The sequence below is a fragment of the Dipodomys spectabilis genome, unplaced genomic scaffold (genome assembly GCF_019054845.1).
Source record: "Dipodomys spectabilis isolate Male_0828 unplaced genomic scaffold, ASM1905484v1 ptg000783l, whole genome shotgun sequence".
Taxonomy (NCBI): domain Eukaryota; kingdom Metazoa; phylum Chordata; class Mammalia; order Rodentia; family Heteromyidae; genus Dipodomys; species Dipodomys spectabilis.
The window spans coordinates 21,652,839-21,677,062 of NW_024871460.1; the positions used below are offsets into that span (position 1 = coordinate 21,652,839).

The 24,224-nt window shown below is 38.2% G+C and overlaps 1 protein-coding gene across 5 annotated transcripts in view; it reads right to left on the reverse strand.

Annotated features, from left to right (window-relative positions):
• Nucleotides 1-24,224, reverse strand: part of Mtdh (metadherin) — a 57,470-nt gene that overhangs the window by 18,417 nt on the left and 14,829 nt on the right. For 2 of the 5 annotated variants that reach the window (XM_042673203.1, XM_042673206.1), the window contains exons 2-6: nt 20,105-20,206; nt 12,418-12,502; nt 11,049-11,225; nt 9,597-9,662; nt 6,390-6,626 (exon numbers count right to left, since the gene is read on the reverse strand). In XM_042673203.1, the coding sequence (XP_042529137.1) occupies nt 6,390-6,626; nt 9,597-9,662; nt 11,049-11,225; nt 12,418-12,502; nt 20,105-20,206 (667 nt within the window). Of the gene's footprint in view, nt 1-2,884; nt 2,975-6,389; nt 6,627-9,596; nt 9,663-11,048; nt 11,226-12,417; nt 12,503-20,104; nt 20,207-24,224 lie in introns of all 5 variants that reach the window. The other 3 variants (XM_042673204.1, XM_042673202.1, XM_042673207.1) reach the window with 3 other exon arrangements.

The following is a 24,224-nucleotide window of genomic DNA, read 5'->3' on the forward strand; positions in this document are numbered from 1 at the left end:
TAAGGTTAGTGCTCTTTGAGCCACAGCTCCCACTTCCAGTTTTTTGGTGATTAACTGGATATAAGTCTCACAGAGCTAGGTGCCAGTGGCTCATGCCTGTAATCCTAGCTACTCAGGAAGCTGAGATCTGAGGATCATGGTTCAAAGCCAGCTGGAGAAACAGTCTGTGAGATTCTTACTCCAATTAACTACCAGAAAACCAGAAGCACAGTAGTGGCTCAAAGTGGTAAAGTGCTACCCTTGAGCAAAACAGATCAGGGACAGCACACAGGTGCCGAGTTCAAGCTCCATGACTAACAGGAAAAAAAAAAGTCTCATGGACTTTCCTGTCCTGGCTGGCTTTGAACTGCGATCCTCAGATCTCACCCTTCTAAGTAGCTAGTATTACAGTAGACATGAGCCACCAGCACCAATACCCAGTTAGCTTTTTCTTCTAAATAAAAAGTAATACAACACAAATCTTGTTTATTTTAGTTCTGGATATTTGAGGGTATGCCTATGAGAGAGAACTAGAAAATGTCTGTTCAAATAAGCCTGAACTTTCTGAGCAAGGAATGTAAAAGGAATAATTACAGCAAGAAAGAGCCAAAGAGACAAGAAGGTTGTTAGAGCTTTAGAGAATTAGGCTTAAGAGAACAGAATATTTTCTAAGCTTTGTTTTTTTTTTTTGGGGGGGGGGACAAGGAGAGGGGATGAAGTAGAAAAGCTACAAGGTCCTTTAAGAACCTATGAAAGCTGTGGTAACCCAACTAAACTTTAAAAGATTTTTGGGGGAGGGCTGGGAAGGTGGCTCAGTGGTAGAGTGCTTGCCTTGCATGCATGAGAGGCCCTGGGTTCAATTCCTCAGCACCACATAAACAGAAAAAGCCGGAAGTGGTGCTGTGGCTCAAGTGGTAGAGCACTAGCCTTGAGCTGAAGAGCTGAAGGACAGCACCTAGGCCCAGAGTTCAGGCCCCACAACCGACCAAAAAAAAAAAAGATTTTTTTGGGAGGGCATGTAAGTTCACAGATACCAGATTGAAATCTCTGCTCTATGGCCATTCATTTTAGAATGTAAATGACTGTGGTCTCTACCAGACAAGCATGAATATATGCATAAAATGCTTTCTGAATCAGAATTTCCTCTTGCATGCGAGTCCATACTTGACTTTTAATGTTTTGTACCAATACTGGGGCTTAAACTCTTGTTCTTGCTTGGCTTTTCTGCTCAAGGCTGGTACTCTGCCACTGGAGTCACTCCTTTACTTCCAGTTTTTTTTGCTCATTAATTGGAGAAAGAAATCTGAGACTCTTCTGTCCAGACTGGATTCCAAATGCAATTTTCAGATCTCAGCCTCTTGAGTAACTAGGATTACAGGTATGAGCCAACAGTGTCTGGCTCATCTTTGACTTTAATATTCACTTTGGATTTTGATATAAAGAAATAGTTAAGAAGGAAAGAGACCTAGTTAGCATAAAAGGTCAACATACAATCATTTCTATCTCTCATTTTCACTTGGATGTAGATGATTTTACTAGAATTCCACTAATGTAACTGCCTGATATGGATTTAAAATAAAAATAACCCTATAAAAGTAGTATATATTACTAGTATGTATATATACACATATATTACCATATATAATATAAACTATATATGTGTGTGCATATGTATATACTAGTACTACTAGTATTATATATACATATATATACACACACACACATACATATATACTAGTATTAGTATATAGTATATATACATACTACTTTTATAGGGATGTGTGTGTGTGTGTGTGTGTGTGTATATATATATATATATATATATATATATATATATATATATATATATATATATATATAGCATACTGTTTAAAAGCGTAACTATAACCCTTCAATTATTACTTCAGTAACTTATGCTGTTTTCTTTGAAGATATGAAGGGTAAAGTATTACACATTTGTGTAATAAAAAATCACCAAATAAGAGAAGCAATTAACATGCAATTAACATGGAATTCAAAGGTGCTCTTTAAGACCAGGTTTTAGTAACTGCAACTGGTGGGCCAAACTAATCACTCTATTTTTGTATGCTCAAAAGCCAAGAATAGTTTTTAGATGGCTGAAAAATAGTATTCTATTACCAGTCACAATTACTTGTTGCTATTTCCTCTGGTAACTTGCCTATTATCATGGCAAAACTGAGGAACTACAACAGAGACCATATGGCCCACAAAGCCTACAATGTTTCTTTTCCAGAGAAGATTTGCTGAGCTGTTCTACCTTAGTGTTCTAGATAATGTGGCACTTTTTTTTCTTTTGGTTGGTTGTGGGGCTTGAACTCAGGGCTTGGGTGCTGTCCCTCGCTTTTTCACTCAAGGCTAGTGCTCTACCACTTTGAGCCACAGTTCTACTTCCAGTTTTCTGGGGGTTAATTGGAGATAAGAGACTCAGAGATTTTCCTGCCCAAGGTGGCTCTGAACAGTAATCCTCAGATTCAGCTTCCTGAGTAGCTAGGATTACAGGCATGAGCCGCTGATGCACCGCCTAAAATTCCTACTAGAAACTCATAATGAATAGGAATAAAATGCCAAATCACAACAACTATGGTAAGACTATGTGCCTTACCTAAAAGAAGGACTTTCAGGGTATTTGTTTATGTGCTAATAAACTGTAAGTGATGTCAGATGACAGAATCTTCCTTACTCTTCTGTAGAAAAGAATTAAGCCACCTGCACATGAAGAGTTAGGTTTTCTTCATCCCCACTCTTTTTAGGACTCTGCTACTTTACCTACTATTTATTTTAATAGCAGTACTTGATGATGATGATTTTTTTCAAATAAAAGTGCTAAAATTAATTTACACAAATTTTTTTTGTTAACTCAATGAAAGACTGTTTTTTCACATACCAGAAACAGCAGAGTTAAGTGTGAGAGATGCAAAAGAAGCAGAATTCTGTTCAGAGGTATTCATCCCCCTATCCACACTAGACCAAGCAGCTGTTAAAATAAAGAACGTCACTTGGAACCTTTAATTTGCAATAAAATCTGAAAGATATGTACAGATTTAAAACTATGATAACAATATTTAAAGAATGAGAACCAATAATACAGCAATAACTAATCAATTTCTATTATATTGTTGGCCCTTTATACCCAAACACTTGTGATCTTTATGGTAACCCTACTAGGCAGTTTCAGAGCAATTAAGTGATTTGCTGATACCTAGAAAACAAGGGAGCTCATGACTGGAAATTAAGTCAATTTCCAAAGCCCATGCTCTTTCCAACTACCAAACTACCTTATCATCTATCCCAATTAAGCAATTGCGTTGGGCCAGGCACTGAGCCTAGTTTGTTTTCTGACAGTCACTTAAAATATCAGCTTCATACAGGTTAAATAACTTAATGTCCAACAGATGTTCATATTTATTAAGTCTCTCTGAACTATTACATGCTCATTCTATTTAGTATATACCATACTAAAATATTAAGACAGTTATTTGAGTATACTCATATACCACAAAATTATACTGTGATCAACAGATCAGATATATACGTGGTCCTATAGAGTTTATAAGTATACACTATACTGTCACAAAATGACAAAATCATCTGGCAACTGTTTTTTCAAAGAACAATTCCCCATCATTATGCTACATGTGATGTATTTTAAGAAGCACATACCTCTGTGTAATTATTAACACCTGTCTCCTCTCAGCGGCAACCACCCTCCTCCAGCAAGCCTAACTTAATACAGTTCTATTTCAGGACTAATTCAGCTAGGGAAGAACCTTAATCTACTGTTTAATTTTTTCTATAGTAACACTAAGCAAGTACCACTTAATCTATGTCTTAATTATGAAACTGTACATGGCTCTTATAGGTGAACTGAAAATATTTCAAAATGTTATAGCTTAAAACAGTACTCCATAAAAACCTAACAATTTCATTTGTTATAAAAGAAAGTTTTAGCACAGAAATCTTATGCTTTCTTCTCTACTCAAAGTGAGAATAGGAAATTAAAGAGAACGTCTCTTTCAAACAAATTCTGCTATTTCCACACAATTCTTTATATACATCTTACTGGAAGGAGAGAACAGAGAGCAAGCTTAAGAACTTATTAGTAAATGCCAGAAGTTTGTTCTTAAGAGTGTTAACTTTTTAACAAGAAAAGGGCAGCCTAGGTGCTGGTGGCTCATGCCTATAATCCAAGCTACTTAGAGGCTGAGATCTGATGAGCACAGTTTAAAGCCAGCCTGGGTAGAAAAATCCCTGTAAGACTCTTATCTCCAATGAAACTACTCAAAAAGGCTGGAAGTGGTGCTGTGGCTGAAGTGGTAGAGCGCTAGCCTTGAACACAAAGAAGCTCAGGGACAGCACCTAGGCCTTGAGTTCAAGCCCTAGGACAGGCAAAAAACCATCCAAAACAAACCAGCTGCCCGAAAGCCAAAAAATCCCCAAAAACAAACAAAAAAAATCCCAAAACAAACACACACACAAAAACTAAGGGTGAGGAAGTGGGAGAGAGGGAATTGACAAAAAGGGGGATGGGGGAATGCTACCGGTGGCTACACCTGTAATCCTATCTATGTAGGAGGCTGAGATCTGAGGATCATAGTTTGAAGCCAGCCTGGGCAGAAAAGTCTGTGAAACTTTTATCTCCAGTTAATCACCAAAAAGCCAGAGGTAGAGCAATGTGGCTCAAGTGCTAGAGCACTACTAGTCTTGAGCTAAAAAGCTCAGTTTTAGTGCCCACGCCTTGAGTTCAAACCCCAGGACTGGCATCAAAACAAAGGTAATGGGGTATGAACAACAAAGAGAATTATTTTCTATTTACAAACTATAAACTTCTAGTGTGCATTACTCCCCAAATTAAAAGAAAAAAGCTATCAAAAATATTTGCTTTACCACGATAGAAAAAAATTGTATGTTTAATGGGTAAGAAATTGTAGTTTGATTTTAAAAATAAAAACCATAGGAGAAATGGCAAAGAACATGAACAGGGAATTCATAAAAGAAATAGAAATAAGACAGTTGTAGAAAAACCTCCAACCTCATTAATGATTCAAGAAAGTTAACCAAAATAATCTTTTTTTTTTTTTGGGTCCGGTCGTGGGGCCTGAACTCTGCGCCTAGGCACTGTCCCTCAGCTCTTCAGCTCAAGGCTAGCGCTCTACCACTTGAGCCACAGCGCCACTTCCGGCTTTTTTTCTTTTTGCTTATGTGGTGCTGAGGAATCGAACCCAGGGCCTCATGCATGCAAGGCAAGCGCTCTACCACTGAGCCACCTTCCCAGCCCCAAAATAATCTATTTTTGCTAATCAAATTAGAAAAAAAGGTATACACCACCTTTTAAGTAAATGATGAATAAGCATTTATACTGATGTTAAGAGTATATTGGGAATAACTGTCTTAAAAAATACTTTCAACAATATGGAATGAAGCACTATAAACATTCATATGCCCTTTAATCCAAAATTATTCTCAGGAATTCATCCTAAACAAAGAAGTCCTAAACTAATGTATTCAATGTAACATGCTGTTACTAACACGATATAATCATAGAGCCACTCAGTAAAAATATTTACAAAGAGTAAAGAAAATGTTTCTTACAATTTTGCAAGTAGGTGTGCAAAAGGACCACACAAATACACATAAAATTCAAATTACATCAAAAACAAAAACCATGTACAGGGAGGAAAAAAAAGACTAAGCAAAAAAACAAAAACAAAAACAAAAACAAAAAACTGTCACTAGAATGTATGGTAATAGTGCGTTTTTCCTTTTTTTGCAGTTTCCTATATATAACATGATTTCTTCTCTATACTATAACACACAATACATACATACACTCACTCAATTATATCTGTCTCCAAAAATTTAGTTTTTAACCTAATGGTCCTCAAGAGAAATAAGCTTCTCAACTAATGGTACTTATAATTAAAATCCAGGGAAAAATTTAATTACAAAAAAGCATTTGCGGGTTCTAAAACTCTCTATAAACAGATACTTTAAATTGTACTTTCATTTAATATTTTCATTTAGACTCCACAAAACTACAGATATCAATCAAGTCTTCTCAACACACCATTCATATCACTAAGAACACACAAATATAGTTAACTGATAAATGTGATATGTGAAGATTCTCTCAAAGTGATCACCCTTCTCATGTAAAAATTGGTAATAAAAAATCCATCCAACATAGAAAAGTGATCAACTTTATTATTTTAGTTCCTACTTTGCTTCATCCAAAGGAACTGAGATAGTACTAATATTTCTGTATAGAAGGACCAAATTTTCTATTGATGACTACTTTTCATTCCTGAAAAATCCAACATATACCATATTAGCACTTTAAAATGAACTTATAAAATATGTGAACTTATAAAATATGTTCTAACAGTCCTTACCAATGCCAGAAAATATTGAACGGTCACTCCAATTCCTTCCCCAGTCTTTTCCATTTGCATTAGTATCACCAGTATCTTGAGTCCAAGCAGGTGGCTCCGTTTTTCTCTTGCCTACAGAAGCTGGTGGAACAGAATTCCACTTCTCCTCACCTGCACTGATGTGTGAGGAGAGTTTTACAGGCTTTTCATTCCAACTTCCTCCATCGACAGTAAGGTTTTCATTCAATCCTGAAGAAACTTAAAGAAAAGAAAATGAAGATTAAAAACAAGAAAGATGGGGCTGGGAAGGTGGCTCGATGGTAGAGTGCTTGCCTTGCATACAGGAGGCCTTGGGTTCGATTCCTCAGCACCTCATAAGCAGAAAAAGCCGGAAGTGGCTCTATGGTTCAAGCAGTAGAAAGCTAGTCTTGAGCTGAAGAGCTGAGGGCTGGTGCCCAGGCCCAGAGTTCAGGCTCCATGACCAATAAAAAAACCAACCAACCAACCAACCAACCAAAACCAAGAAAGATGACTTCTTGTTAAAAATGTTTTGTTTTGTTTTTTTTTTATAGCATCATGGGATTTTTATTTGGAAGTAAATTTTTAACTAGCAACACAAATGCCAAGATACCACACAAAACATCCACAGGAACAAAAATGGGTTATTTTTAAATCTCTGCAATGCCTTGGCTTATATTTATCATTTTCATTCCCTTACTCTCTTTTAAATAGTTTGAGCATTAAAAAAATGAACTTAACAGTATGGTTACCACAAGGTCTCTATTAACTTAAAAATTAACAGGAGGTCTGAATGTAATTATATATAGTAGAGATGTTCTCAATAGCAGAATGACTGCCTCACAGGAATTATGAAAAAGTAAACAGGAGCCGGGAGCCAGTGGCTCACGCCTGTAATCCTAGCTACTCAGGAGGCTGAGATCTGAGAATCGCGGTTCAAAGCCAGCCCGGGCAGAAAAGACCGTGAGACTCCTATCTCCAATAAACCACTAGAAAACCGGAAGTGGCGCTGTAGCTCAAGTGGTAGAGTGCTCGCCTTGAGCTGAAGAGCTGAGGGACAGTGCCCAGGCCCAGAGTTCAAGCCCTATGACCGACAAAAAAAAAAAAAAAGAAAAAGTAAACAGGAAAATGGCCCACATTCTAGGATACTCAGAACACTCACCCATGAAGAATATAAAGACTTATACTTAGTTATATGTTTTTCCTTAAACATTTGTGTATATTATATATAAAGCAGTGATTCTAAAACCTGGTTGCTCATTAAGAAATTCCTTAAAAATACACTAGACAGCCTTAACCAAGACCAATTTAAAATCTGAGATGGGGCCTCAGGCCTCATAACATATGTCTGTATATATACTCCTATACAAATTACACACAAGTGATTGTAAATAAGTACATGTTTGTCTGTTGTGTTTTGTTTGCCTCTGTGTAGGAGTGTAAGCTTCCTAGATAACTGTGATAAGTAATAAGGATTACGACCAGGGTTATAGAGGAAGCTGACAGTGATAAAGAGGAGCCTAAAATAAGGTGCTTTTTTTTCATTTCTAAATTTATGTTTTGCTACAACACTTGTGTTTATAGGTCAGGTATACAACTCTACTTAAGCTATTATCATAAATGAGGAAACAAAATATATTTTTGTGAAGTACCTGAAAACCTTATAGTCCGTTTTTTTTTTTTTGTCGGTCGTGGGGCTTGAACTCTGGGCCTGGGCGTTGTCCCTCAGCTCTTCAGCTCAAGGCGAGTGCTCTACCACTTGAGCTACAGCGCCACTTCCGGTTTTCTGGTGGTTTATTGGAGATAGGAGTCTCATGGTCTCTCCTGCCCGCGCTGGCTTTGAACCTCGATCCTCAGATCTCAGCCTCCTGAGTAGCTAGGATTACAGGCGTGAGCCACCAGCGCCCGGCGAGGGTTGTTTTTTTTTGTTGTTTGGGTTTTTTTTAACTGTATTTTTTTGTCTTTTCTTTCTTGGTACTGGGGATCGAACCCAGGACGTTTAGGCAAGCGCTCTGCCACTGAGCTACATCCCAGCCCCCGTTTATTGTTAAATATTTAACACTGTCAAGGAAATAGTATTAAAAAACTGAAAGAACTGGGCTGGGAAGGTGGCTCAGTGGTAGAGCGCTTGCCTTGCATGCCTGAGGCCCTGGGGTTTGATTCCTCAGCACCACATAAGCAAAAAGGAAAAAGCTGGAAGTGGCACTGTGGCTCAAGTGGTAGTACGCTAGCCTTGAGCACAAGAGCTGAGAGACAGCGCCCAGGCCCAGAGTTCAGGCCCCACAACCGGATCCAAAAAACAAAACAAAACAAAACAAAACAAACTACAAGAACTAATGCTTTTTCTTGTATATGATGGTTAGGTCTTTTATATGTTCATATTACATTCATGTCCAATAAAGACCCCTCTCTATTGGCTTAAGTGGTTCAAGTCAAGAATAAAAATTGGATATAAATTACTAAACGTATATGTATATTTATGTGTGTGCGTGTATTACACATACCAAAAACTATTAGAAGTGGGATTGATTTTTTTTCTTTATTTTCCATAGAGTATGTAATCGTATTATTTTTGTTTTTTGTTTTTTGTCAGTCATGGGGCTTGAACTCTGGGCCTGAGCGCTGTGTCCCTCAGCTCTTCAGCTCAAGGCGAGTGCTCTACCACTTGAGCTACAGCGCCACTTCTGGTTTCCTGGTGGTTTATTGGCGATAGGAGTCTCACAGTCTTTCCTACCCAGGCTGGCTTTGAACCTTGGTCCTCAGATCTCAGCCTCCTGAGTAGCTAGGAATACAGGCGTGAGCCACCAGCACCCGGGGTAATTATATTATTTTAGTAATTACTTTTAATTACTTTAGTAATTACTTTTTTTTGTTGTTGTTGTTGATTGTGGGGCTTAAACTCTGGCCCTGGGCGCTGTCCCTCAGCTCTTCAACTCAAGGTGAGTGCTCTACCACTTGAGCTACAGCACCACTTCTGGTTTTCTGGTGGTTAATTGGAGATAAGAGTCTCACAGATGTTCCTGCCTGGGCTGGCTTTTGAATTGTGACCCTCAGATCTCAGCTTCCTGAGTAACTAGGATTACAGTCATGAGCCACCCACACTTGGCAGCAATCAAAATAATTTTTGCCTTTTTCTTTCCTTTCACATTATCCATGTATGTAAGTTTTTATTGATAGGTCTCCAATTTAGTTACACAGAATTTCTCTCACCCTGAATTGTAGAATCTCCTTTTCCAGACTTAAAGTTGCTAACTTGAACATTTAGATGAGAATCACCTGGTTGAAACAGAAATAAAATTTACTTAATATCAAACAGGCTATGATACACATAAAACTAGGAGTAACATACAAATTGCTATTTGCTTATTACTTATAAAAAAACTGATCCTTCAAGTGTCAAATTATGACCCTGAAAAAAAGTTAATTTTATAACACAGTTCACATGTCTAACAGGGAACTGAGTTCTCTAGTTACCATACTAAAAGGCCAATAAAGGACCTGGAAAATTGCCCAAGTAGCAATAACACTTAGCTAAATCTGCAATGGTTATTAAGATTCTTTAAGGTAGGAGCAGGAAAACTAACTGGGCTCTGAAATTGGATTCAACTTTGCCACTTCTCAATACCAGTTTTTTTTCAGCAATCCTGGAAGCAAACATAGCAACTCAAGAACTTTTGCCAGTATTTGGCACCACAACTTAGGAAATATGGCAAGAGGTGAGAATACATGTTTTAGCACAAAAATAGTACATTTCTAAAACTAGAATGATCACAATGTAGTTAAAACAAAAAAAAAAACAAACCACCAACAAACCTAGCATCAAACAGGATTGTGTAAGCAAGGAAGGCATGCACATGAACAAAGGATCACTAACAAAGCTAAAGCATATCTAGTACGTGGTAAAGAAAATGGGTAAGTAGAACTCATTGCTGTACCATGGCAATACATTCCAATAAGTTATCAAGCAAAAATGTAAAAAAGCTAAGAAAGTTATCTAAAAATAAAAGACGACATCATAAACAAAAAGACAAAGAAATATAAATAAAGCCAATCATCTGAAGCGGGTCGAACGGTTTTACTTTGCAGGCTGGTGTCTTCAGGGTAAAATGATGGTGACATAATGCTACCAGGAAGCAACCAATACTGGACAGCCTAGGTATCTAAATTCTTGAAAGAATTTAGCTTAATCACCTTGCAAATTCTGGTCTAGCTTTTTCAAATACCTACAGCTGAGGTGATAGGAAATCCAGTTAGAACCTGCACTAACCAGACATGCTTGTTTTAATATTGGAATGAAAGCACTCAACATGCAGAACGGTGATAAATAATTCCACTAAATAAATGTCCTATCCACTGTAAGAAATGGAAATGCAAGAGAGTAGGGGCAAAGCAATGCACATGAGGAAAAGAAGCAACATCATTTTCTCATGTGACTCAAGGTAGAAAGGTAAATTTTAATTTAAAAAGCCATTCATTCAGAAGAATGTAACAACATTGTTGGTTATTAGGTAAACCACTATGGTTCACAATACTCTCACAAAGAAGGGTATATCAGCACAATGATTTTAGCAGTTTGAAATAGATCTGGACATAATGGTATTTTGTACATCTGATTTAAAGAAATTTTATTTGATGTACCATTTTTATGTTCCACTAATATACCTTTATTCTTCTTGGAACCAACAGGAAATGATGCAGTTGTAAGTTGCTCGGTGGTAACTGTGATGGTATTTTCTATCCCAGGGATAGTTGAATCCAATGAACCAGAATCAGTCAGCACCTTATCACGTTTACGCTGTTGTCGTTTCTCTCTGTGACTAATTTTAGTTTCCCAGGCTCCTGATACAGCCCGAGAAGAAAAAAAATTATTCAGTAAGGGGTAAACAAAAAAAGCTATCATTTTGAGGGAAAAAAATGAGGTGGTACACACAAGGTATACTAGATTTAGATACTAAGCAAAAAAACCGTCAAACAACAACAACAACAAAAACAACCCCAAGACTGTTAATTACATTAAACTAGCCTAAGACTGTATTCTAATCTCATTTTTTTGCAACAAACTGCTATTGTTTAGTCTAATAATGTTAAAATTCCAATTTGTTTAGAAAAAGTGAAAGAAGTCATCTTTTTATTTTGTTAGGTATAAGTGACAGGAAGACTGTTATAGATTATTACCAATAACCATTTATTAGGTAATGGGTAATAAGTGGCTTATTCATGAATTTTGCAAAGCTGGGTGCTGGTGGCTCATACCTCTAATCCTAGCCACTAAGGAGATCTGAGGAACATGGTTTGAAGCTAGCCCAGGCAAGAAAGTCCATTATTTCTAATTAACCACCAGAAAGTTGGAAGTGGAGTTGTGACTCAAAGTATGAGTAAAAAGAGCTCAGGGACAGTACCTGGAATTCAAACCCCACAACAACAACAAGAAATTTTTGCACACAGCCTTTCAGGGGAGATATATATATATATATATATATATATATATATAAATATAAATTAGGGGGCTGGAAAGTTGGCTCAGTGGTAGAGCGCTTGCCTTGTATGCCTGAGGCCCTGGGTTTGATTCCTCAGCACCACATAAGCAAAAAGAAAAAAGCCGGAAGTGGCGCTGTGGCTCAAGTGGTAGGGCACTAGCCTTGAGCTGAAGAGCTGAGGGACAGTGCTCAGGCCCAGAGTACAGGCCCCACAACCGGACCAAAAAAAAAAAAATAAGTAAATAAATAAATTAAGCAATGGGGAAAAGTTCAAACCAGGCTTCTTTTCTTTGTTAAGATAAAATGATTAGCTTTTCAAATGCTCAAAATTTTGAGGTCAACCTAAATCTCATCAGGAAAAGCACTGCGGATTGTTAAGTAATTTAAATAATAAAAGTATTTTTTTTCAAAATGTCACATTTGAGAATCTATGGTCATTAAAAAGAAGAGCTAGAAATAAGATTAAGTGAAACAAATGCAGCTTCAACATAACACAACTTGGTTTTAAAAAAAGATATACAGTTTTTCTACAGTTCTTTCCCTTGCTCAAATACCTTCATCAACTTCCTTTCCATCATGGCGTGAACTGTTTTGTACTGCTTTAGCATCTGATTTTGTTTTCTTCTTATTTTTCTTTGACTGAAAGTAAAATAGAATGTTACTTATTATTCTGTTACTTTTTGAAAGGTAGGAGTCAGTAAAATATATAATAAAATGTATGATGCTGACAACTAAAAGATTTCAATAAGTTTGGTTTTAAAAACTGTAATAAGGGACAAAAATATAAGGTTATAATTTATTTTTTACTATCTACTAAGTATTTTACATTTTTTTATTAAAAACCATAAGAAGGCATTACCCTCATTTTAAAAATAAGAAAATGGACACAGGATTATTAAATTTATATAGGGTATATTGGTAGACATTAAATTCGTAAATTAAGTTATAATTAGAAACGAGGTCCATCTGGATCCAAAACCTGAGCTCTTAGACATGCCTACTCTATAGTACAAATTAAGTGCCATAACATAGTGTCTTCAAGAACAGTAAATCTAAAACCCATTGCCAGTGTACAGAAGGAAAATTATGCATGGAATACTGATTTTTGGACACATTGCTGATAAACTCTAAGCATAACAAATTAAATGGATCAACTATATGAAGCAAGTAATAGACTGTCAATTTCAAAGCAATGTGAAAAAACCCCTAAGTTGAATAGATGTTTAACAAGTCAATAAAGATAAAATACCTACACAAAGCGAAATACGAGTATTTTGGAATAGGTTTTTAACTCCTTTTCCATTCAAAATCTTGCAAAAAAAAAACCAAAACTCCTTAAAGCAGTTAGACAACTGCTTCCAGACGAGAATTAACAATAATAAACACACTTTCTTTCTTATTTAGCTATTTATTGGAATTGGCTATTCTTGTTATTGTATATTACTGTAAGTAAGTTTAGGTCAAAGAAGTATTCTGTATAAAACTATAAGCCTTTTCTAGGAGAAAGCAGTTAAGGCAGTGTGAATAATCAATAAATAACAGCTTAGTACTTTTCTTATTAATAACTTACAAATGTAGTTAGCCCTCTCTATCTATAGATTTCCCATGTATAGATTCATTTCAGAAAATGTTTGAGGGAAAAAATCATCTGTACTGAACATGTACAGACTTTTGTCATTATTTTCTAAGTACTACAGAATAAAAACATTTTACATAGCATTTACATTATACTAAACTCTAGACATTATTTAAAAGGCTATACACAATTATGAGATAGTTACAAAGGAACTTAAGGAATCTGTAGATTTTTTTTTTCCTTTCTTTGTCTGTCTTTAGTCTGGGTGCTGTCCCTGAACTCTTTTGCTCAAGGCTAGCACTCTGTCCCTTTGAGCCACAATGGCACTTCCGGTTTTCTGGTGGTTAATTGTAGATAAGCGTCTCACAGACTTTTCTGCTCAGGCTGGCTTTAAATGGTGATCCTCAGATTCTTCTGAGTAGTTAGGACTACAGGCAGGAGCCACCAGTCCTGGCTTGACCTCTAGATTTTGGTATCAGGAACCAGTAGCCTACATATACCAAGGAATAACTGTATTCTCAAGTGGCATGTGCTGTTAAAAGTGATTAAAAACTGTCCTTGACAAGGGATTATGATATGGGAGTATAGAAAAAATTATTTTTAAAAGTTCTTTTTCTGTCTTCATAGTTGATTTCCATGTTTTTATGTTCTCATCATTAAGATGTATTATGTTTAATATACTACTTTATTGTATTTGCCAAGCAAGGCTCACATCCACTTTTTAAAAGTTGACATAGTATCCACATACCTTTTAAAGGGCAGTTAGAGGTTTGTCAGTGTCAAAAAAAAGAAAAAGAACAAAACCCTTAAACAATTAGCAGTCATTCTCCTCAGTCCTATTTCTGGCATCCACGTAAATAAAGATAACACATTGAATGCCTGTCAATTACTGACTACAGCAGACCTTCACATTTATTCTGTAAAGGACAAAATAATCAACATTTTAGGGTTTATATCCCATATGGTTTTTGTAACAACCATACAACTCTGTAGCACAAAAGCAGATATAAGGGAATGGATGGGACCGTGTTCCAATAAAACTGTACACACACACACACACACAAACAAACCAGGTATCTGGGTTGGATTTAACCAGTTTACTATTCTAGCAGAGCTGTCAGTAAACATATAATGTAAGCTACATATACAATGTAAAATATTTTTCAGAAGATACACTTTTTTTTTTTTTTTGGTCAGTCGTGGGGCTTGAACTCTGGGCTTGGGCGCTGTCCCTGCGTTCTTCAGCTCAAGGCAAGCGCTCTTCCGCTTGAGCCATAGCGCCACTTCCCGTTTTCTAGTGGTTTATTGGAGGTAAGAGTCTCACAGAGTTTCCTGCCTGGGCTGGCTCTGAACCGCGATCCTCAGATCTCAGCCTCCTGAGTAGCTAGGATTACAGGCGTGAGCCACTGGCGCCCGGCAGAAGATACACTTTTATAAGTTAAAATAGATGACATTAATAATATGGTTATGTTAACTTTAATAAACCTAAAATACTAACATTTTAACATGAAATCAATACTTTTAAAACTATTAATCAAGCAAATAAGCTGAATGTTGGAGGTTCACACCTCACATGTGTACACACATAGTATGAAAAAGAAAGGTAAATTAAGTCTTAGACCACACCACTGTGCACCTGGCTGATAGTCTGAAATCAATTACATATTTTATACTTAACACTGGTCTCAATTTAGATAAGCAACAATTCAAGTATTCAATATCTACATATGTGGCAAAGGGCTGCAAATTGGACAATATAGGTCAACAGGAACTATTGTAAGTATCCTCATTTTATAGGTAAGGGAACTGATATATAGAAATATTAAGTTGTAAAACATTAAGGGTTGTAAATTGGTAAAATCAGGACTAAAGGTCCAGTTCTATCTCTAGACCCTAATCTACCAAATTCTTTACTACTATGTCTCTCTACATGTTAACTCTAAATATAAACTCAATAATGCACTGGCTATGTAGCTTTGGGCTAAATAAAAAAGTCTTTTTCTCCAACTGTCAGAGGACAAATTCCTACTAACTTCACATAAGTTTTTAATTTGTAAATTTGTATTGTTATTATAAAGGTGATGTGCACAGGGATTACAGTTACATAAATCAAACAAGTGAACACATTTCTTTTTCTTTTTTTCGGGTCCAGTCGTGGGGCCTGAACTCTGGGCCTGGGCGCTGTTCCTCAGCTCTTCAGCTCAAGGCTAGTGCTGTACCACTTGAGCCACAGTGCCACTTCCAGCTTTTTTCTTTTTGCTTATGTGGAGCTGAGGAATCGAACCCAGGGCCTCATGCATGCAAGGCAAGTGCTCTACCACTGAGCCACCTTCCCAGCCCCTGTGAATACATTTCTTTTTGGACAAAGTTACTCATCCCTCCATATGATATACCTATAATACCAGCATTGAATATGGAGCAGGTTTTCAGTTTAGGTTGCTTTGGGCTACATATTGAGACCTTATCTCAAAAAAGAAAGAATAAATGAGATTGCTCACTATAAAGCACTAGATACAAATAAGATTTTTCAAACAGGTGAACTGAAAAAAAAGAATTACATTTGAATTCAAATAAATTCAGATTACTTAGGAAACATCTATAAAAAAAAGGAAATTACCTTGAATAAGCCTAAAGTACTATTTATATTTACTATATTTACTTTTATTTAAAAGTTTCTATTACAAACTTATATAATGGAGACTTAGTAAGATAATAGGCTACTAAAAACTTGCCATCTTACTACAGTGATATGTCTTACTTTTGAGGTACCCCCTTCAATCAGGACTTTCACAAAGTTCTGGCTTTCTTGTTTCCCTTATTTATTGTCAGACTCTGCCATGGAGCTAGGTGGACTAAAAACAAACATAGCATCCTCCAGACAACTGAGCAAAATTCCCAAATAAGCAGATTAATAAAATGGTAAATGATGCCAGGTGCCAGTGGCTCCCGTCAGTATATCCTAGCTATTCAGGAGGCTGGTATCTGAGGATTATGGTTCAAACCCAGCCTGGGAAGGAAAGGAAAGTCAATGACACTCTTATCCCCAATTAACCATCAGAAAACCGGAAGTGGTGCTGTGGCTCAAGTGGTAAAGCGCTTGCCTTGAGCTGAAGAGCTGAGGAACAGTGCCCAGGCCCAGAGTTCAAGTTCCACGACTGACCAAAAACAAACAAACAAACAAAAAACAAGCAAACAAGGTAAATGATGAGTATACATTTTTCAAAATAGATACAGAAATAGCTAACAAGTATTTAAATACTTAAGATCCCTAATCAGTAGGGAAATGCAAGTAAAAACCACAATGAGATCTCATATGGTTTGATACCCAGTCAGAATAACTATTATCAAAAAGATTTTTAGGGGCTGGGAAAGTGGCTCAGTGGTAGAGCGCTTGCCTTGCATGCCTGAGGCCCTGGGTTCGATTTCTCAGCACTACATAAGAAAAAAAGCTGGAAGTGGCGTTGCGGCTCAAGTGGTAGAGCACTAGTCTTGAGCTGAAGAGCTGAGGGACAGGGCCCAGGCCCAGAGTTCAGGCCCCACGACTGGACCAAAAAAAAAAAAAAAAAAGCCACAGAAAGGCAGATAAAATTCCAAATGTTGGGCTGGGAAGGTGGCTCAGTGGTAGAGCACTTGTATGCATGAGGCCCTGGGTTCGATTCCTCAGCACCACATAAGCAAAAAAGAAAAAACTGGAAGTGGCGCTGTGGCTCAAGTGGTAGAGCACTAGCCTTGAGCTGAAGAGCTGAGGGACAGCGCCCAGGCCCAGAGTTCAAGGGCCCCCCCCCCCAAAATTTTTTTCCCCCACATATTCTCTTCATTTGTAATATGTAAAATAGAAGCAGAGAATAAAACAGAGGTCATTAGAGACTAGCAAGGACAGGGTGAAGGAGGTGGATAAGAGGGTAGATAATAGGTACAAAAATAAAGAGTTGGGATGAAAACAGTTCCAATCTTCTATAATATAAAAGGTAATAGTCTATAATCATTAACTACATAGCAATTCAAAATAACAAGAGGAAATGAGGTTGAAGGTTCTTGACACTAACAATAATAATAATACCTAAAAAGATAATGCTAACCACTTTGATTTGATCATTATATCAAATACACATTTGTTAAGTAAGTACAAATACATGACAATTAAAAAATAAAAACTCCTAATCTTTTTTTTGGCCAATCTTCATGCAACCATAGATATATACTATGTGCCAGATCATTGCTTTTTTGGTTGGTTGGGGGGCTTGGGCACTATCCGTCAACTCTTCAGCTCACAGCAAGTACTCTACCACTTGAGCCACAGCACCATTTCCACTTTTCTGTTGATTAATTGGAGATAAGAATCTCACGGACTTTCCTGCCTGCCTGGCTTTGAACCGCAATCCTCAGATTTCAGCCTCCTAAGTAGCTAGGATTACAGGTGTGAGACACCAGGCCCAGCTCTTGTGAGATTTCCAATGCTGTTTTAATTTGACTGTGCAGATATTCAATCTGGTTTTTTTAGCACTAACATGAACTTGAAAACTATAAAGTGCAAGTATTTATACATAAACACAAATGTATATAAATACATGTGCATATAGGGGGATTGGGGGAGGATGGGAAGGGATGGGAAGGGGAAACTAAGGAGGAGGCTACAATGCTTGATAAGAAATGTACTCATTATCTTGCCCATGTAATTGTAATCCCTCTGTACAGTATTTTCACAATAAAAATAAAAATAAAATACATGTGCATATATACAGTATATATATATTTTTTTTTGTAGGGGAGGGAAAACACAGTACAGGGGCTTGAACTCAGGATCTCTCATTTGAAATCTGTGCTGGACACTGGTGGCTCATGCCTATAATCCAGGCTACTCAGGAGGCTGTTATCTGAGGATTGTGGTTCAGTCAGACCAGACTCTCATCTCCAAGAAAACCACTCAGAAAAAGCCAAAAGTGGTACTGTGGCTCAAAAGCTGTAGAATAATCTTGAGGGAAAAAGCTCAGGGACATTGCCCAGGCTCTGAGTTCAAGCCCCAAGACCAACAAAAACAAAAACAAAATCTCAGAAGTGGCACTGTGGCTCAAGTGGTAGAGTGCTAGCCTTCAACAGGAAAGTTCAGTACAGTGCCCAGGCTCTGAGGACTAGTACCAAAATAAAAACAAACAAAAAACAGAACAATGGTTATAAACTTTAGACTTTAAACTGATTAATAATAGTTCACTAATTATTCTATCAAAATTTTCAGGATCATTTAAGGAGGGAAGCAAAATTGAGTTTAACAGACTTTTACCAGGAAGTAACAGTGGGAAATCTATATCAAACATATCAGCTATCTACTCTATAATCTCACAATCATTTAATTATATGCTTATTTGTTAAAGCAAGTCCTTTATGATTTACTTTTCTGTCAAAGTCAGACATAAATTCTGTTCTTTCCTACAACTATCCTTTGTTTCAAGCCATTTTACCAGCAGCTGCCTTAAATCTAGACCAATTTCACCAGATTATAGGGAAGAACTGCTTCCTCACTCATTCTTCAAAGATGTTCTGAAACTGTAAGTTATAAGAAACTGTAGCATAAGGGCTACGAGTGTGGCTCAAATAGTAGATATTTGGCCTAGCAAGCATAGGTTCTGAGTTCAAACCATAATACTGTAAAACAACGACGACGACGACAAAAACATAACACATCATCTCAACAAACCAGACAGGTATGGTGGTGCACACATATCATTCCATGTGACAGGCCTAGTAGGATTACAGTCTGATGCTGTATCCCTAGCACCCCTTCGCCGTGGTCAAATAAAGTGAGAGACTTTCTGAAACCAAAGCAAAAAGGGCTAGAGATATAGCTCAAGTAGTAGAGTGCTTGTGTAGAAAGTGCAAGTTGTGAGTTTAAACTCTAGAGAAAGGGAGGTCAGGGGAGGAAACTGTAAGCAACCAGTTCATACTGTTAAGGGAAATAAAAAAGGCTGGGGGAATGGGGTGGGAGGAAGATCAGAGTACCTTGTAAAAATGTACAAAAATGTTATATTGAAACCCACTGAGTCTGGGAAGGTGGCTCAGTACTAGAGTGCTTGCCTTGCATGCATAAGGCCCTGGGTTCGATTCCTCAGCACCACATAAGCAGAAAAAGCTGGAAGTGGCACTGTGGCTCCAGTGGTAGTACTCTAGCTTTGAGCTGAAGAGCTGAGGGGCGGCGCCCAGACCCAGCGTTCAGGCCCCACGACCAACAAAAGAAAACAAAAAGAAACCCAATGACAAATATAAATCAAGTTTGTTTATTTTGCTATTTCCAAACAACATTAAATCAAGTATAAATGAGTCAGTTTTATCAGCAACTTGAAAATTAATGAAATCCCAAGAATATATCATTAATGGGGTATAAAACATTTGGAAACTTCACATTGAAAATAAAGTGCAGAGTCAAATCTTTTAGTAATGACTTAAGTACCGAATTATTTTTTTTATAAAAACAAACTCTATTAATTAGAATTGGAACAGAAATCTGTTTTTCAGACAATTAGATTTTCACTGTAACAGATATCTATTTTAACAATACCACTGGACAATTTTGCTAAGTATTTTTCACATTACAGGTACAATATCAACAAAAACAGATAAACATAACTTTTATTAAAAACCTTTCATGTAATTGTATATGCTCCCAAGCTTACCTTTTCATTTTTCTTATCTGTCTCTGGTGGTTGTTTTGCTGCTATACTTCGAGTTGTTCGAACAGGTTCCTCTTCAGCCACTTCAACAGTCCGTCCATTTGGCTGCATAAGTAGAAAGAAAACATCACATAACCAAACTGGCTTGGAAGATAAAACCAAAGATTTACACTCAGGAAGCAACATATATTACACCCAATTTTTCCTCTGAAGTCCAAATTAACAAGGTTGTTTTGGTATAGCAATATTATCTAAGATTAAAAAAATATTATCTAAGATTTGTTGGACTATTGTCCCTAATAACAAAGTTTTGTGACATAAAGAATCTATAAACAGAGTTCCATACCACAAATTTTCTGATCTCACTCAGATATTAGTCTCTCTAGCAAAAGCAACAAAATAGAGACAATTAAAAGGAGATTTAATCTAGCCCTGATTCACTAGACATGAATTTTGAATAAATGCTCTCTTAAAAGTTTGTGTTATGAAGGCTGGGTGGCTAGTGACTCATGCTTGTAATCCTAGATATTCAGGAGACTGAGATCTGAGGATCCCAGTTCAAAGCCAGCCCGGCCAGGAAAGCCTGTGAGACTCTTATCTCCAATAAACCACAGAAAAGTGGAAGTGGCGCTGTGGCTCAAGTGGTAGAGTGCTAGCCTTGAGCTGAGAACTGAGGACAGCGCCCAGGCCCAGAGTTCAAGCCCCATGACTGACCAAAAAACAAAAGTTGATGTTATAATTGATGTCTCTGGTCTCTCCTTGTCACCGCATCACTAGTGGCCACTTATAGGTAGCTCAAATGTCTTATGTTGTTGTATTAGGATTGCTGCACTTTACCTTTAGAAACTGATTTGGTGTATCACAGTAAGTGACAAGTGGTGCAGACATGTCTCTGTAATCCTTCAGTGGGCTCAAAGTAGTAGATCTCTAGCCTTGAACACAAAAACTCAGGAACTGTGCCTAGGCCTTGAGTTCAAGTCCCAGGACTGGCACACACACACACAAAAAAAGACAACTAATGCCCAAAGCCAAGTTCTCCCCTACCTGCCTGCCTCCTTCCTTCCTTCCTCCCTCCCCCGCCCCCAACTCTTCCTTTCTTGTTGATCATTGAGCTTGAATTCAGGGCCCATGCACTGTTCCTGAGCTTTTTTGCTCAAAATTAGTGCTCTGCCACTTGAGCCACAGAGCCACTTCTGGTATTCTAGTGGTTAATTGGAGATAAGACTCTCACAAACTTTTTCCTGCCCTGGCTGGCTCTGAACCACAATCCTCAGATCTCAGCCACCTGAGTAGCTAGGATTACAAGTGTGAGCTACCAGCACCTGGCCAAATTTTCTTTCTGATGTGTTTTTCTATCTTCTGTATTGTTTTGCCACTTTATAATTTATTGCCAGTTCTGGGGCTTGAACTCAGGGCACTGTCCCTGAGTTTCTTTTGCAAAGTCTAGCAGTCTACCACTTGAGCCACAGCGCCACTTCCAGTTTTTCCTGTTTATGTGGAATTGACCCAGCGATTCACACATACTAGGCAAGCATTCTACCACTAAGCCACATTCCCAGCCCTTGCCACTTTAATATTGTCTCTCTTAATCTGGCATTCTGTATTTGTGTACATCTTGGGGGGAAGGGTACGGTATGGAAACAGTCAAGAAATCTCAGAAAGGCAGGTAGGATTAGAGCTGGATCTACATCAATAATATAAAATCTACCTTGGGGGCTGGGAAGGTGGCTCAGTGGTAGAGCGCTTGCTTGCATGCTTGCCGGAAGTGGTGCTGTGGCTCAAGTGGCAGGGCACTAGCCTTGAGGTGAAGAGCTGAGGGACAGCACCCAGGCCCAGAGTTCACGCCCACGACCGGACCCCCAAAAAAACAAAAACAAAATCTACCTTGCAGTATCACAAACACTACACATGTGTGTATTATTTCCTTCTCTTCTCTCTCTAACAGAGTGGGGATCTGACTATGTTGCTCAGGCTGTCCTAAACCTATTGGGCTCAGGTAATCCTCCGGCTTCAACCACTTTCTCAAGAATCTGAGACTACAGGCACATGATACCACACGTGTTACATGCTTTTTCTTAGTAGACACTATCCTCTCTAGCCAAACTTACCTTTTCAGACTTCCTGTGGTTAGTCTTAGTAAGGTTTACTACAGTAAATGAATAATCCTGCAGCTATTTCAGTCTCTGATCTCTTCAACTGGCAGTTTATAACTGTTTTGTCTGCAAATTTTCATTTAGCTAGTAGTACTTTCAGAAAACTCTTCGCCATGGTCACTTTATACCATCTCCATATTATTCATGTAATCATTTTATTTACTAAATGCTAAAAACTGAGAAAGTAAGTAATCAAAAATGGTCTTTAAAAGCCAGGCGCCGGTGGCTCATGCCTGTAATCCTAGCTACTGAGGAGGCTGAGATCTGAGGATCATGGTTCAAAGCCATTCCAGGCAGAAAAGTCCGTGAGACTCTTATCTCCAATAAACTACTCGAAAACTGGAAGTGCACTGCGCTCGCCTTGAGCTAAAGAGTGCAGAGATAGCGCCCAGGCCCAGAATTCAAGCCCCACGACTGACAAAAAAGACAAAAACAAAAACAAAAATGGTCTTAAAAATGTTATCAGAGGGCTGGGAAGGTGGCTCAGTGGTAGAGCGCTTGCTTTGCATGCCTGAGGCCCTGGGTTCGATTCCTCAGCACCACATAAGAAAAAAGCCGGGAGTGGCGTTGTGGCTCAAGTGGTAGAGCCCTAGCCTTGAGCTGAAGAGCTGAGGGACAGTGCCCAGGCCCAGAGTTCAGGCCCCACAACCGGACCCCCCCCCCAAAAAAAATGTTATCAGAAAATTCAATGCCATGTATGTGATAGCAACTACAGGCACTGTTGATGTAGTATCCCAAATGAGGCCTTAAGTCCTTAATTGGTGATCAACACCACTATTAGAGGCTTGGGAACACTCAATTTTTATTTCCTGGACTTTGAAAGGATCAGCAAGCCAAAGGTGCTTGGATGTTCCCACCTGTGTCAATTTTAGTTCTTTCTTTGTGACATCAATCTATGTATAACAACTGTTTACATACGTCTGATGCCACTAAACAATAAGCCTCCTATCCCAAGAGTTAAGTCTAATTCGTGGGTAGTAGGAACAGCAAAACCATTGGAAATGACATACACACACACACATATGTATTATGGTGTGTGTGTGTGTGTGTGTGTGTATAACTCTTGTATGTGTGTGTGTGTGTGTGTGTGTGTGCGTGTGTGTGTGTGTGTGTGTGTGTGTGTGTATAACTCTAAGCCTGGGTGCTGTCCCAAAGTTTTTCTTCAAGGCTAGCGCTCTATTACTTGAGCCACAGCTTCACTTCTGGCTTTTATGGTAGTTTATTACAAATAAGAATATCATGGAGCTGGGCGCTGGTGGCTCACGCCTGTAATCCTAGCTACTCGGGAGGCTGAGATCTGAGGATGGAGGTTCAAAGCCAGCTCGGGCAAGGAAAGTCCGTGAGACTCTTATCTCCAATGAACCATTTGAAAACCGGAAGTGGTACTGTGGTTCAAGTGGTAGAGCGCTCACCTTGAGCTGAAGAACTGAGGGACAGCACCCAAGCCCAGAGTTCAAGCTCCACGACCGACAAAAAAAAAAAAAAAATCATGGAGTTTCCTGCTCAGGCTAACTTCAAACCATGATCCTCAGATCTCAGCCTCCTTGGTAGCTAGGATTACGGGCATGAGCCACCAGTGCCCAGCATATTGAGTGGTGCGTAAAGAAGCAAATCCCTAAACAGCGTTATTATATAGATCTAGTCACATGAAAGGTAAATAACTGGAAGGCAACACTTCAAGTCCAACTTATCTGTCCCCATGATTGTTAACATAGGCTTTATATAAAACTGTTATCCCTGATTGTGGAATTTTATACAGTGGTTCTACATGTTGGCCTTTTTTTTTGGTCCGTCGTGGGGCTTGAGCTCTGGGCTTGGGCACTGTCCCTCTGCTCTTCAGCTCAGCTCAAGGCGAGCACTCTAGTGCTTGGGCCACAGCACCACTTCTGGTTTTCCAGTGGTTTATTGGAGGTAAGAGCCTCACAGATTTTCCTGCCTGGGCTGGCTTTGAATCGTAATCCTCAGATCTC